We start from the raw sequence: 15169 nt of genomic DNA, 5'->3' as shown, positions 1-15169 counted from the left end.
TTCTTTCTTATTCCATATGAATTTATTCAATTGACTTCCCACCATACCAGCTTTGCTGATTCTGTTGTCTATTTCCATATTTAGTTTACCATCTTCAGTAAAAATTGTGCCTAAGTAGCAGAAATGTTTTACTTGTTCCACAGGTTCTCCATTCACAACACAGTTGACATTTTCAATGATTCTGCCTATTTTCATTGTCTTTGTCTTTTTATTGCTGACCTTCATACCATATCTATTACAACAGCTATTCAATTTAGTCAGAGAATCTTGCAGACTTGTAGCGGATTTATTTAGAAGTATAACATCATCCGCATAAAGCAAAGAGCTGACATTAACATCTCCAATTTTGATATCAGGTTTAATACCACATTCCTTCATAATGTGATCCATATAGATAATGAATAACAGAGGGGATAATGTACATCCTTGTCTCACACCAGATTTAACATTAAACCATCTTCCTGTACTTCCTTCAATTCTAACTGCTGACTCACAACTCAAATAAAGACTAAGTATCGCTTGATATAATGCCCCATTGACACCATATAACTGCAGCGTATTGAATAGCTTCTCTCTTGGCACCTTGTCATATGCCTTTTCCAAATCGACAAAACTTAAATACAGATCTGTGTTATATTCCCATGCTTTCTCGACTATTTGTCGTAAAGTGAAGATCTGATCCTGACAGCCTCTATTTGGCCTGAATCCAGCTTGTTCTTCACCAAGCTTTTCTTCCACAATTCTTCTCAACCGTTTCTCAAGTATACTTGCATAGATCTTGCCAGGAACACTCAGTAGGGAAATACCTCTGTAATTCTCACATTCAGTTTTATTTCCCTTTTTATATATGGGTACTATGAGAGCTCTACTCCAATCATCGGGAATTCGTCCCTCTGTCCAGGCTTTCTGAACTATGCAGTGCAGCCACTGTAAGACTCTTATACCACCATACTTCAGCATTTCTGGTCGAATATCATCTACTCCTGCTGCCTTTCCACATTTCAAGCCTTTGATGGCTTTTTCTACTTCAAGTATGGATATGTATTCCTGACTGCATGCCTGGTCAGTGTTTTTTATCACTGTGCTGTCATCACTGCTTGTTTCATTTAGCAGTTTTTCAAAGTAATTACTCCATACTTCAAGGATATCTTTTTCTCCTGTTTTCATTTCACCTTTATCATCTGTAATTCCTTTTACAGCACTCTTTCCTCCATTTCTAAGCTTCTTCAACAACCTCCAGAATATTTTGCCACCTTCTTGATATTTATTTTCTATATTCTTGCCAAAGTCCTCCCATGACTTTTGTTTAGCAAGTTTTACACACTGTTTAGCTTTCTTACATTTGTCTCTGTATTCTGTAAGAGTAAAAGCTGACTTATTTGCCAGGAACTTTTGATATGCTTTCTTCTTTTCCTTCACTGCCTCTTTAACTTCCTGTGTCCACCAGGGAGTTCTGATTTTTTTATCCTTGCACACAACCTCACCACATGCCTCTCTGGCAGAATCAATCAATGTTTCCTTCAGAGTTTGCCTCTGAATCTCCAAGGTTTGATTCCTGTTCTCAAACTCTTTCATTTTCTTTTCAATAATATTTCTGTATTTTAGTCTACAGTTCACATCTGAGAGCTGCTCAACTTTTATTCGCTTTAAAACTTTCTTACGTGTTATTCTTTTCAATATGAAATTCAATTTTATCCTGCTCAAGACTAAATAGTGATCACTTCCAATTTCAAATCCTCTGTACACTCTGGTGTCCTGCACCAGGGAGAAAACATCACTATCAACAATAACATAGTCAATGAGACTTTTCTTATTCCTAGCCTCTTCTCTCCATGTGAATTTGTGCACATTTTTATGTTGGAACATGGTGTTAGTAATAACCAGTCCATGTCCTGAAGCAGAAATCCAACAGATATTTGCCATTATTATTAGCTTTGCTCTTTTCTCCAAATTTTCCCAAAATATTTTTGTATGTCTCACAATCATTTCCTACTCTGCTATTTAGATCCCCAACAAGGACCAACTTTTCCTTTTTCATTGTGTCAGTTGCTTTTTCTAAAGCCTCAAAAAATTCCTCCACTTCTACCTTAGTAGAACCTTCTGTGGGACCATAGGCACAAATAAGTCTCATTGTCCAGTTCCCCATTCTCATATTTGCCCACATTACTCTACTTGAGACTGACTGCCATTCAAGAAGATTAGCCTCGTATTTTGTGTTGAATACTATGGCTACTCCTTCTTTTCCTTGATTGTCATTGCCTGAATATAACATTTTGTATTTATTGCTCAGAAAGATCTCACCAGTTTTGGTCTTTTTTGTTTCAGTCACCCCTATTATGTCGATCTGGTACTTATCTATTTCCTCAGCTAGCTCCATTTCTTTGCCATTCAGGCTTCTTACGTTGATAGTACCGATCTTTAACTGTGGTGATGTTGAGTTGGGGTTTGTTTTCAGATTTGTTCCAGTAGCTGACTTTTCGCTGTTCGCCCTGGTTCCCTGGCGAAAACAACGGGGGCCTTGTTTAACCGGGCGACGCCCCAGCCGGCATGAAATTTTGTCATGTTGTACCATCATTTTTTATTTTGGTTTAACCAATAAGAATACAATTTGGTCGGCTAAATCCCAAATTGCCAGCCCATCCTCGTTCGTTCAGTATCAAAGTAGATACCCAACAGGGTGCACCACGAGAAGGTGAGGATTGGACATTAGGTCAGAAGCCCTGGTCGGTTCTCCGCATTCCTTTAAAGGCTATGTGGAGGTCTCCTCTCAGTTATATAGCTTTGACCCTTAAGCACCCCTTGGATTGATGTGATGTCCAGTATATTGGATGTGATGAACATTGATGTGATGATTGACAATTAACATTGAAAGAACATTGGATGTGATGTCCAGTATAGTACTGGAAGTATAACTCGTGTTGTATGCTGGGAGAACTCATGAAAAAAGTAAACTAGCTTGTTTTGATTTAAATTAGCTTGTTTATTCACTCTCACACTGTAGAACTTTGTTGTAAAAAAAGCACACTCATTGAGTCCTATATCATTTGCCTAAATAACAATCTTTAAGCTCAAAGAATGTGAAAGCATAAGATTCAGTTTTCTTCAAATGGTTATAATACATGTGCTGTTTAAAAAAAGCTAGAAAAATTTGTTAGGGTTAATATTCCCTGAAAACAAATTGAATAGCCATTTTCACATAAAAAATATGTTTCTAGGGGAAAAGTGCAAGTCTCAACGAAATTCAATTATTATTCAATAGAAACTCTCCTCCATTTTATCTTCCATGAAAGAAAAATGCATCTTTTTTTTTTCTTTCTGAACTACACGGAATTACTTGCTGGCATAATAATAATTATTAACAATTGACCTCCATGGAGCCAAAAGATTCATTGCAAGAGGTCCATGCTCTCATGGAAAGAGATCATCTATGCCTTACTCATTTTTCACAGTTTCTGCACTCACCACAATTTCAGGCAATGCATTCCACTCACCAACCATTGTCCACCCAAAGAATCTTCTCACTCCTTTGCTCACATCCTCTTTATAGCTTGCAGGGATAGCCTCTTTTTCTACTATTATGTCTCTCTACTCTGTGAAAAATCTTGTCCACATTAATCTGTTTAAAAACCCACTCATCAACTTATGTATTTTGATCATATTCTTTCTCCTTTTTCTCTTCACAAGGCTCTACAAGTTGCATTCCATCAGTCTGTCCTCATACTACACAATGCTTGTGTAATATCCCACAGTGATTTCAGTAAAATTATGGAGACTACAACCAGTTAGGAATAATTACGTGAATTTCCCGATGTTTCGACCTTCATATTACAGTCTACATCTGGAGCGCGCGCGCACGCACACACACACACACACACACACACACACACAGTAATACCTCAATCAGGATGCATTCCTAGAAGACAAAGCACTAAATGAAACACAGTTGAATGGGGTTATTTTAATACATAGTAAATAGGGATAGGGGAACATGCAACCAAGAATAAACAACTTTTACTTTAATTTTTGTTATTTTTATATTAACTTTCTTTTCATGGCTCTTGGTCTTTTGGAATGATACACAAGCAATGGTTTTAATTTGAAATCACTACTGGTTGCCACCCAGAAGAAGGGTTAAACGATCTTTTGCAGGTTTAAATCCTGATGCTTGCTTTTATTCGTGCAATATAAATGTGCACTTTGGTATTCTCTTCCAGAAAAGTCCCGTTTCATCAACATTAAAAACTAGTTTGGTAGGATAATTTCCTCTTTCGATTATGGCTCTTAAAGTTGATGGAAAGGCCAAAGCAGCTTCAGTATTCTCTGGTAATTCGAATGCTGTAGAGGTTGCTTCTTTTGTTAAATCTATCAAACCAAACTCTGTTAGCTGCAAATTTTTTGCTCATATTCTCTTTGTTTTTGAATATGATTAAAATACTTCTGGCCTTTTCCAGGATTATTGCCTGACTTAATGGCATGTTGCATTCGGTTTCATCATCAATCCAGATGGAAGGACGTTTCTCCATTTCCTCTAAAACATTGCTTCTGGATTGAGTTACCTTTGTTGCAGAAGCGGTTGTGGTTATGGTTGCTGAACACTTAATTTTGTCCTTATTTTTTTAAATCATTCATATAGTAGAAGTAGATAAATTTAAAGCAACTCTGATGTCAACTTGACACTCACCTTTTTCTAATCGCCTCAACACCTGCATTGTAATGTCGAGCAAAATGCTTTTTCATATCAATTTCGTTTTGTTTTAACCTTTCGCTGATTGGTTTGGGTTCTGGAATAATCGTATTATATACGAATCAAGGAAAATACAGCAACAAATTGATTCAGTGTAGATTTCACACTTATTTTAAGGTATGGAAAAAACCACGTTATAGTGAATTAGTATTAATCGGGGTAGCATTAAAGGGTCTTACTGTAGAGGGTAGTCTGAAAAGTTCTCGGCCTAACAATAAAAAATGAATTTATAATTTCAAAATTATTTTTTATTTTTCAACATAAACTGCATTAAGACTAATACATTTATTCCAGCGATGCTCCAGCACAATTATCCCATCCTATCTATAGTGGTTCACAGTAGGATCTGAAAAATACCCCTCTATATATGCCCGCCTGGTTGGCCAAGTGGATAGTGTATCCACTCTCCAGCCAAAAGCCTGCAGGTTCGCATCCCATCATGGGCATGGATGTTTGCGATTGCTGTATAACAGATGCCGTTGGTGTAGTTGCTGTCAGATGGTGATTGAATGGTGGAGACAGAGTTATAGAGCAGTTGCCCTCCCATGATGAGATCTTGGACTTCTGGAGGTGTCAAATAATAATAATAGCTGCAATCACCTCTTGATTCAAAGAAAAACGCTGACCAGCGAGGAAGAGTTTTAGTTTTGGGAAGAGATAGAAGTCAGAGGGAGCCAAATGTGGTGAATATAGTGATTGTTCCAACAATTCATAGTGCAGATCTCTTAATTTTCCCATTGCCAAAACGCCTTTGTGGGCAAGTGCATTGTCCTGATGAAAGATGATGTTTTTCTTCTAAAAACCGGGTCTTTTCTCACAAATTTTTTTGTCCAGCCTGGTTAAAAGATCGGAATAATATTTCCCATTTATTGTTTTACCCTTCTCAAGATAATTAACAAACAAAATGCCTTTACCATCCCGAAACACTGATACCATAACCTTTCCTGCTGATGGAACTGACTTTGTCTTCTTTGATGTTGAACAACTGGCTTCTGTCCACTGTTTTGACTGCTGTTTGGATTCTGGTGTGTAATGGTGAATCCGAGTCTCATCCATAGTAATAAATCGATGCACAAAATCAGTTTTATTCTTGTTAAAATGCTCCAAATACTGTTAAGAGATTTTCATGCGAGTGCATTTTTGACCTGCTGTGAGAAAGCTCAGCACCCATCTTGCGCAAAGCTTTTTCATTTACAATTTTTCATGCAAAATATATCCTACACGTTCTTTTGAAATGCCTATAGTCTCAGCAATTTCACTCATTTCGATTCGTCAGTTATCCAATACCATATCGTGCACTGATCGATGATTTCTGGTGTTGTTACACTTTTTGGATGTCCTTCACGTGGATCATTTTCAAGGCTGGTACAGCCATGTTTAAACTCGGCAACCCATTTCTTAATTGTCAAAAACGAAGGAGAAGAGTGCCCATAAACTTTTATGAACTTCAAATGAATTTCTTTTGGCATTAAACCTTCTTTTACAAACAATTTTTAACTGCATGATACTCAATTTTATCCCTTTCAAAGGATACAAACAACACTTCTGCTTCAGATAGCTATATAAAACAAACTACTTGATAGAATGACTTGCAATTTCACATGAATGCTTATGACAAATGTCCCAACTTAGAAAAAAAAAAAAAATCTTGCAAATAGCGTTGCCATCTATGGTTGAGGCTGAGATCCTTTCAGACCATCCTCATAAGAAGTGATTTGAAGGGATATATTGAGTTGCTTGTTGATGATGCAAAATTGGTGTAATAGTTAATCAATGCAATGTAGAACAGTTTAAACAGGCTGACAGTATGGACAAAGGCTATTGGAGCTAACTTAATGTGGAAAAGTACAAAGTTAGACATGAAAAGATTTCATTTTGGAATGAAACGATTACAAAGTTTATGTTAATTGATGGAACTATACTCCAGGAAATTGATTAAGTTAGAGATTTGGGGATGTTGGCAGACAGGAAGTTGAATTTCCTAGGGCACACTGAGAAGTACTCAAACAAGTAGAAAGGCTTATATGTTGGCAATAGATGCTAGTTTATTGAACAATGTTGATTCACAACACAGAATGATAATAAAATAAGTAATATTTATTAACTTATTTCCTGATATTTTGCTTGTACAGTGGCATCTTGCTAATCTGAACCTCTTTAGTCCGAACCCTCCAGTAATCCGAACTCGGGTTTGAAAGAAAAAAAGTTTTATTTATCACGTATTATTATATTGTGTACTATTATTTTTATTTAATAATTATTATTTTAACTAATATTATTTATTTTATTATTATTACGGTAGAGTATTTTTTCATGTTGTCGATTGTATGGTTATACTGTAGGTCTATTTTGATTTATTGTGTGTTCACGTTTGCCTGGGAAGCCGTCGAACCTGAAGCAATTGAGCGTCATGGAAAAAATGGTGGCCTTCTTGAATTTACCAAGATAACTATGGTGATGCACAAAAAGAGGAAATTCAAAACATGCATGATTTGGTTAAAAAATATAAATCCAGATGTTGAAGTTTCACAAAGAGATGTTACGAAATGGAAAAAGAGTAACACATAAAGAGGCAGTTGACAGTTTTAATATGTGTATAGAATGGGCTAAGCAGAATGATATGCCATTCCACAAAATTTTATTGCTAATGCAGCTCCGAGAAGAAGCATTCAAAAAAAGTTTAGCTTCCAAGAAGCAAAAGAAAATCTGTGACTTTTTTTACAAAGAAATAAAAAAAAACTTTGTGTTATTTTGTGAAACTTTTTTTTTTTGTGGGTTGTGTACAAGAAAGTAATATTTTTTACACAAATTAAGTTATGTACTGATAGTTTTTTATTGCAGTTTTATTAAATCAGAATCCTCAACAATACAGGTACATACATACTAAATTTTTTACTAAAATAAACTTGTGTACAGTATTATTTTTTAAGTTTTACGTTACAGTATAGTAGCTTTTTTCTATCAGATACTACATTTATTTACAGAATTCAGTTGATATACCATTAGAATCTGATTATTTTTGTCTTAAACGCTAGTTATTGTTGTCTCTTGGGCGAAAATTCGCTAATCCGAACTTTTTGTTAATCCGAACGAGCACGGTTTTTATTAGTTCGGATTAGCGAGATACCACTGTATTATATCCAGCATCTTTAGAGCACAAGAACTGTTTTTGTGCAGTGAAGATCTGATTGAGAAACTAGCAAGAAGTAATCAAGTTCACAAGATTACTTAGTTAATGAGAAATACAGTGATATGCAGAGATAAGGTAAAAAAATTGCCATTCTTCTTTATAAGGCATTGATATGACTGCATATGGATTACTGCACACAGGTCTAGTTATGTGGATTTCTTGGGATGAGGAAGCAATAGCGTGGATCCAGAAGTGAATGACTAAGATGGTGAGTGGTCTGTGGAATGCTATATATGAGGATAGAGTTTGGGGGTTGCAAAAGTTGATTGATAGGTTGAAAATAGGGGATATAATAGAAACATTTAAGTTACTAAGAGGATTTTATAGGATTGATTCAGAGGAAATTTTTCAGCACTTAGCTGAGAGACAGAATGAGAGGAGGATGGTATCCTAGGGAATTGAGTAAGAGGGCAGTTAATAAAGACCTCAGGACTAGATTGTTGCTTGGAGAGCAGTGAATGAGTAGAATCAGTTACCGGAGTCTGTTGTGAGTGCCTTGTCAGTAACTGGTCAAGGATACCATCAGTGCTTTTTTTCTGGAAAAAAAGGTGCCGGTACTCACCATGAAGATGTTATTACAGCAACTTCCACACTTTTAACATATCCTCCAATATACCCTCGTCATCTCTAGATCACTTCTTGCTTTTGGTATCAACTGCAAAATGACGACCTCGGAGCAGACATGAGTCCACATATTTGCTAGGGTTGAATTGAGTGAGAAGAGGTCCTACTATCTTGATGAACATCAGTGCAGAAGTTGTCCGTACAAGCAAAGATGACCTAGATAAAGTTACTGTAGGATTCATCTGAGAGAAACCCCTAACACATTCACTGGAAGATATTGCAATTATGCCCAAAGTGTGCTTTAGAGGAAGTAGTATGTCCGAGACTTTATTTTCTTGAAGATATTTATGGAAACCACGAACTGCTTCTCTTTCATTTAAGCGAAATTTGCATGCTAACTTTTAATTTCAGCTTCACCAAATGTCAGATGCTTCCCAGGATTTTCTGGCCAATACTTGGAATCTAAAATCTTAGCACATTCAGGCAAATCAGCATCATCTCCTTCAAGCAGAAGCTTTCCAACAGCTTCTTTCAGACTTTTATAGAAAGCAGGTGAACTTATTGTAGGACTGTGTCTTTCATTTTTGTGGAGCTCAATCCCTTTGAACTTCATTTTCTTCTGACTTTGAATAGAAATACTGTAGTATGGACCAGGATTTTCAATTCTTTCTTCAAAAAGTTGAACTGTATTCTTTATCTTCCTGTCTGCTTTGTACAAGTTAAGATTTCTCTCTTGTAGATCTAGACTTAGTTAACTAAATTCTTGGAGAGCATCACATATAAGGCCCAAATCAAAAACAAACTTGCATGACAGTGCAAAAGCTAGATGCAACCCAGCGAGTGCTTAAAAGTCTGCCTATTTTAAGAAGTTGAAATTCTAGAGTCACTGCACATTCCTGTAGTTCCCTAGCATTCTTAGATGAAGCATGAATAAGTCACAAAGTTTGTCCATGAAACTCTTAAAGCGATTCACTCCTGGCACATTGTTCACTGTGTCACTAACAGACAATTCAACGCAATGGCTAGCACAATGCCAGAAAATAACACTAGGAAACTTCTCTTGCATTAGCCTTCTTACACCATTACGCACACCAAACAACACGGCTGCACCATCACAAGTTACAGACAATAAATACTCCTTTAAGTAATCTTCAGATAATCCTAAACACTCAAGATGACTAAATAAAGAGTTTAGAATTCCTCTAATACATCTGATAATTCGATCAAATCTAGGAAAAGACTCACAGGAGCCGAAAGTTCAGGAAGAACTACACGAACAATCACAATCAATGTTGTTGTGTTACTCACAATTGTTGATTCATCAATAAGTAACGATATTTTGTTCTTGGAGTTCACTATATTGTCTATTAATGTTTTTCTCATGTCATTTGCAATAAGGTTCACAATGTTAATGCAAGCATTTGCAGAATGAAGAATATATCCAATGTCTAGGCCATTAAGTTCCTGTAAATTTATTTCGTCTTCGAAGTTATGTTAAATGATTGATTTCTCCTTGCAGCTTTGTAAGCGGTTCGAAACACTTTTCCTGCTACGTCTTTATTATGAGTCAAAGTATTTAGGAAAACTTTCCCTAATGTTCTACAAGTTTTTTTGCACGCTTTGTGAGCTGCACTCCCCTTATGATCATAAATCTTTTTTCTTAATGACATTAACTGTTGTTTGCGAGATTCTCCAAAATGACCGATTTTACCATTTGCCCACTCCGCTGAAATTTTCGTTTCCATGTGTTTATCGACAGCAAGACTTCCAACATCATGACACACTTTACAGCCCAACATTTTATTCTTGACATACAACCGCTCGTTTCTCACGCCAAAGTCATTTTTCTGCAAAAGAGTCCAACATTCGGGCCAATCATTATCAGAATCTGCTTCCTTTTGACCACGTGGATCTTCGGTCTTGCTTTAGCGATCCTCTTCACCAAGTGTGTTTTCGGTGTTAGTTTTCTCTTTTACAGGAACACAAGTAGATTCAACAATTTCTGCTTCTTCAGCCTTCCTGTTTTTTTTACTCATTAGCATAAAGTAACTACTTATTTTACTCATTTTGAACAATGTTTGTACTGATTTAACTTAGATTAATTCAAAACTCATGTGAACACCTGCCTGTTGCAGAGTGAATATAGAACTGATAAACTGATATTGGAAGCAATCGAAAGTGAATGTACTAAAGTTTCCGGTTGCGTACCAACCTATTAAACAGGAAAGCAGGGTACTAACTTACAATTAATCAAAACTGAAAATTCATTTCATAAACACAGTACCATCTACCAGAATATTTATAATGCATTTTGCTGTCAGTAAATCGCAAATTTTTAAAAACATCATTGTCTAATTTCATTCAGTTTAAAGTGCATGTGTTCTGTTTACCAGAGGCATTATAATCACATCTGTGTTTCATTCCTTTTAAGAAGTGATAAGTGAAATATATTTGTTTGGATTGTAACAACATATTAGTTAACATTGCTGTATTAAATAGTGATGAACCCATGTTTAATATTCCCATGATAAATTCACAAATGTTATGTTATCTCACTGCTGCATGAGTAATATTCCTATTTTTTTTTTTTTCAGCATATACTTAGCACTCTTTTGCAGCTTTTTACTTGGATTTGGTGATTCCTGCTTTAATACCCAGGTGAGTGTATTTTTGTACTATATTAACCTTTTCACTGATTAAAAAATAGAAGCTAGCCAAACTCTCCTTGCTTATTTTCAAATTTTATTTTATAATTTAAATTTAAAACAAAAACAAAACTTTAGACCATTTGTTTTCAAATTAAGGTTAACAGAACTAAAGATTGTTTTTTTGACAATTCATTGTTTTTAAACAGTACAGTAGTCCTCCCCCCTATTGGGAGATACGTTCCAAGACCCTCAGTGGATAGCTGAAACCACAGATAGTACCAAACTCTATATATACTATAATAAATTTAGTTTAATCCTTTATCCAAGTGTAAGGAAACAAAGTTTGCACCTGAAGTATCTTCAGGACTGAGGCAACTCGTGGTCTCCATTGCTTCTGCCTCAGTATCACTATCTCTGGTTCTGGTTCCTGACGAGACCTCAATAAAGGTCGAAACCGGTCTGGATAGTGGCCCTTCCTTAATGCATAGCATTATACAGGTCTGCAAGGAGATGTGCTTTGCATTATGGGAGATACTGAGACAAGGAGTGATGAGAGCTTGGTCCACCTTTACCACGAGTTGCCTCAGTCCTGAAGATACTTCAGGCACAAACTTTGTTTGCTTACACTTGAATAAAGGATTAAACTAAATTTATTATAGTCTAACCAAGTGGGAAAAAAAAAATAAAAAATACTTCCAACATCTTTCTCTAAATCCAGAGTAATTTAATAATAAGGTGGTATACCTTTTGGCAACTCGTATAGGTAAATATGACTTCTCCATTGCTTCTGCCTCAGTATCAGTATCTCTGGGTCTGGCTCCCACTGACGAGACCTCAATGAAGGTCGAAACTGGTCTGGGTAGTGGCCCTTCCTTAATGAATAGCATTATACAGGTCTGCAAGGAGATGTGCTTTGCATTATGGGAGATACTGAGATAAGGAGTGATGAGAGCTTACTCCACCTTTACCACAAGCTGCCTTAGTTCTGAAAGATACTTCAGGTGCAAACTTTGTTTGCTTACACTTGGATAAAGGATTAAACCAGCATTACTACTCTTGTTCTTTGTGGGCTTTTATTTTAAGTAAAATAATTACTTGAACACAAGCACTGCGATACCATTACAGTCTAGCTGATAACCGGCATGACTGCTAAGTGACTAATGGGTGGATAGTATATACAGTAAAGCATAGATACGCTGGAAAAAGGGATGAATCACGTTTTGGGCAGGATAGCATGAGATTTCATCATGCTACTCAGAATGGCACATAATTTAAAACTTGTGAATTGTTTATTTCTGAAATTTTCCATTTAATATTTTCAGACCAGGGTTGACCTTGGGTAACTGAAACCACAGAATGTGAACCTGCAGATGGGGGGGGGGGGGGAACTACTGTACAAAATATTCTGCATCACTTAAATTATCTTTTCAAAATTTAGCCATGGATGATATTTTTCAAAACAGGAAACACACAGATAGGGCAATGCAACATTTGTCACACATATCTGCTCTCTCTCCTTCTCCCCCCCCCCCTTCACTTCAAAGCAATACTTAGTGAGTTTTTTTTTTTTTTTTTTTTTTGGTGGGGGGGGGGGGATGAACCAGGGTTGTTGTTGTTTTTATTATTATTATACAGGTATCCCAAGGAGTCAGAAGACTCATCGAGAGAGATCCATTATTCACACAATATCTACCACACCTCTTCTTAAATTCATTCACTGATGAAGCACTTACCACCTCTGGCAACCCATTCCATGTATTCACCTTTCACACAAAAAATATAGTCCTAACACCCTTGCTAACCAATCTTATAACTGTTTCCACTAGTGATCCCTCATTCTCTCACTTCCTGCCATGTACTAGAAAAGATCAGTGTCAATCTTGTCACGTCTCCTCTTTTATGCCATCAGCTGGGTTTTGAAGCCCACAGACCATCAATCTGTTTTCTTAGGGAGCACTTCATAGACCAACAACAATCATTGTCACTCTCACCTGGATTATCTCCACCACTTCTTCATCCATATGAAATCTGGGTGTCCAGATCTGTGCACAGTAGTCCAGATGTGGCTTTGCTAGAATCATATAAGTGAACAATAACTTCTCTTCTGCTTGTTAGTGTGTTCTTTAACAACCATGTAATTTGATGTGCTGTTTTTGCCACCTTCATAATATTCCCTCAAAACTTCAAATCCCTCTCCACAGTTACCCCAAAGTCCCTGGCCTAATCAGTTTCCTGCAGTTACTACATCAATATAGTATACAGATTGTGATCTCTTCTTCCCAAAGATCCTACCTTACACTTGGCCACTTGAAACTGGTAGCCATTTACCTTTACCCATACTGCTAGTCTATTTAAGTCATCCTACAGGATCTGTACATCACCTTCATTTACCATTGCTCTTCATAGTTTAGCATCACCAGCAAATAACTGAATATTTCCTGTCAAATGATTTCATTGATATACAAATTAAATGACAGAGAACAAAGTACTGAGACGTGGTACATCATGGTCACCTGCCTTCTCCTGGTCCAATTCCTCCATAAACCACTCTGACATCTGTCCATCAGTCACCCTCTAATTCAAATCACCAGATTCATATCCATCCCCATTTGCTCCAAATTGTGCAACAGAGTTCTGTGTGGAAGCCTGCAAATGCATTTGCAAAATCTAGAAATATCATTGCATTGCTTTTATCCTCTTCCATTGGCACTTTATTATAAAAATTAACCATATTATTAAGGCAAGACCTACACTTCACAAAACCATGTTGTTCCTTAAAAAGTATCACATTCCTATCCACCCAATCCTGAATTCTATCTTTCACCAATTTCTCCAGTACCCTAACCACTACTCCTGAGATGCTGACTAGTCTATAATTTGCTGGTTCTGTCTTGGAGCTTCCTTTATGCAGTAGGATTATTTTGCACTCTTTCCACTCCACTGATACCTTCCTTTTATTGAGGCTTAAATTAAACAGTCAGAGGAGTAGATAATCCCATAATTGGGATTATCAACTCCTCTGACTGTTTCACATTGAGGTTCTGCAATGTTTTAAGCACTCCCATTTCTTCAACCTCTATTCTCCCATCAGTAAATGTCATGCATCACTACCTAGAAAGTAAACCTTTCCAAAATGTTCACTCAGTAATTTAACTATTTGGTTTGCTTCAGTTACCTTTTCACTGTCAGGACTTTTTAAAGTCATTCTTCTATAATCATTCCTCCATTTACTCTCCACATGGCAAAAGAACCCTTTAGGCCTCATCAGCTAGCTTTCTTTCATAATTAGCTTGGACGTCCTTATTATTAGCATCACCCTTTTTGTCTGTGCCTTGAAATGATTATGGGTATGCTGATCACATTTTTCTTTATAATCCGTTCACAACCTTTTTTTTCATATGCAACTCCTATTTAATGCAGCTATTTGTCCTTCTGACTCTGGGTATACATTCAGATATACTGCTTTCTTCAAACATCTCTTGATCCTAAATTCTTATGCCATGACACTGTTGAAAGCTGATTCCTCAGCTTGTCATAATTACTAGCTTTGTAATACCATATATTATTATTTAAGACCTCCATGGAGTCAAGGACTCATTGAGGGAGGCTATAAATCATCCAAATCAGCTGTCATACCTTCCCTTAAATTCATTCACACTAGATGCACTCAGTATCCCTAAAGGCAAACTATTCCACTCATTCACTGCTCTGAGAGAAAAACCTAGCTCTTAACTGTAAACAAACATAATTTCCATGGATGCCCCATGTTCTCTCCCCCACCTTCCATATAAAACTTTACGTTATATCCAGTCTATCAGACACTATTCTATAATACCCATTCAAAAGTTTTATAGACCTCTATCACATCATCCCTCTTTCTTCTGTCAACCAGAGTCTGTAATTCCCATAATCCGGATATAATCTTTGTAACTCTTCTTTGTACCCTTTTTACAACTTCTTTATGCTCTTGGAATTTGGGAGACCAAATCTGTGCACAATAATCCAGGTGTGGTCTTATCAATG

General features: G+C 36.5%; 1 protein-coding gene across 3 annotated transcripts in view; it reads left to right on the top strand.

Annotated features, from left to right (window-relative positions):
* Positions 1-15169, top strand: part of LOC150102917 (UNC93-like protein MFSD11) — a 424271-nt gene that overhangs the window by 320082 nt on the left and 89020 nt on the right. For all 3 annotated transcript variants that reach the window (XM_090398563.1, XM_090398562.1, XM_090398564.1), the window contains exon 11: positions 11093-11156. In XM_090398563.1, the coding sequence (XP_090254689.1) occupies positions 11093-11156 (64 nt within the window). The remainder of the gene's footprint in view (positions 1-11092; positions 11157-15169) is intronic.

Source organism: Typopeltis vanoorti, chromosome 9 (assembly GCF_054136105.1).
Source record: "Typopeltis vanoorti isolate ZY-2024b chromosome 9, IOZ_Tvanoo_1.0, whole genome shotgun sequence".
In the NCBI taxonomy this organism is placed as follows: Eukaryota; Metazoa; Arthropoda; class Arachnida; order Uropygi; family Thelyphonidae; genus Typopeltis; species Typopeltis vanoorti.
This window is presented reverse-complemented; position numbering and strand designations above follow the sequence as displayed.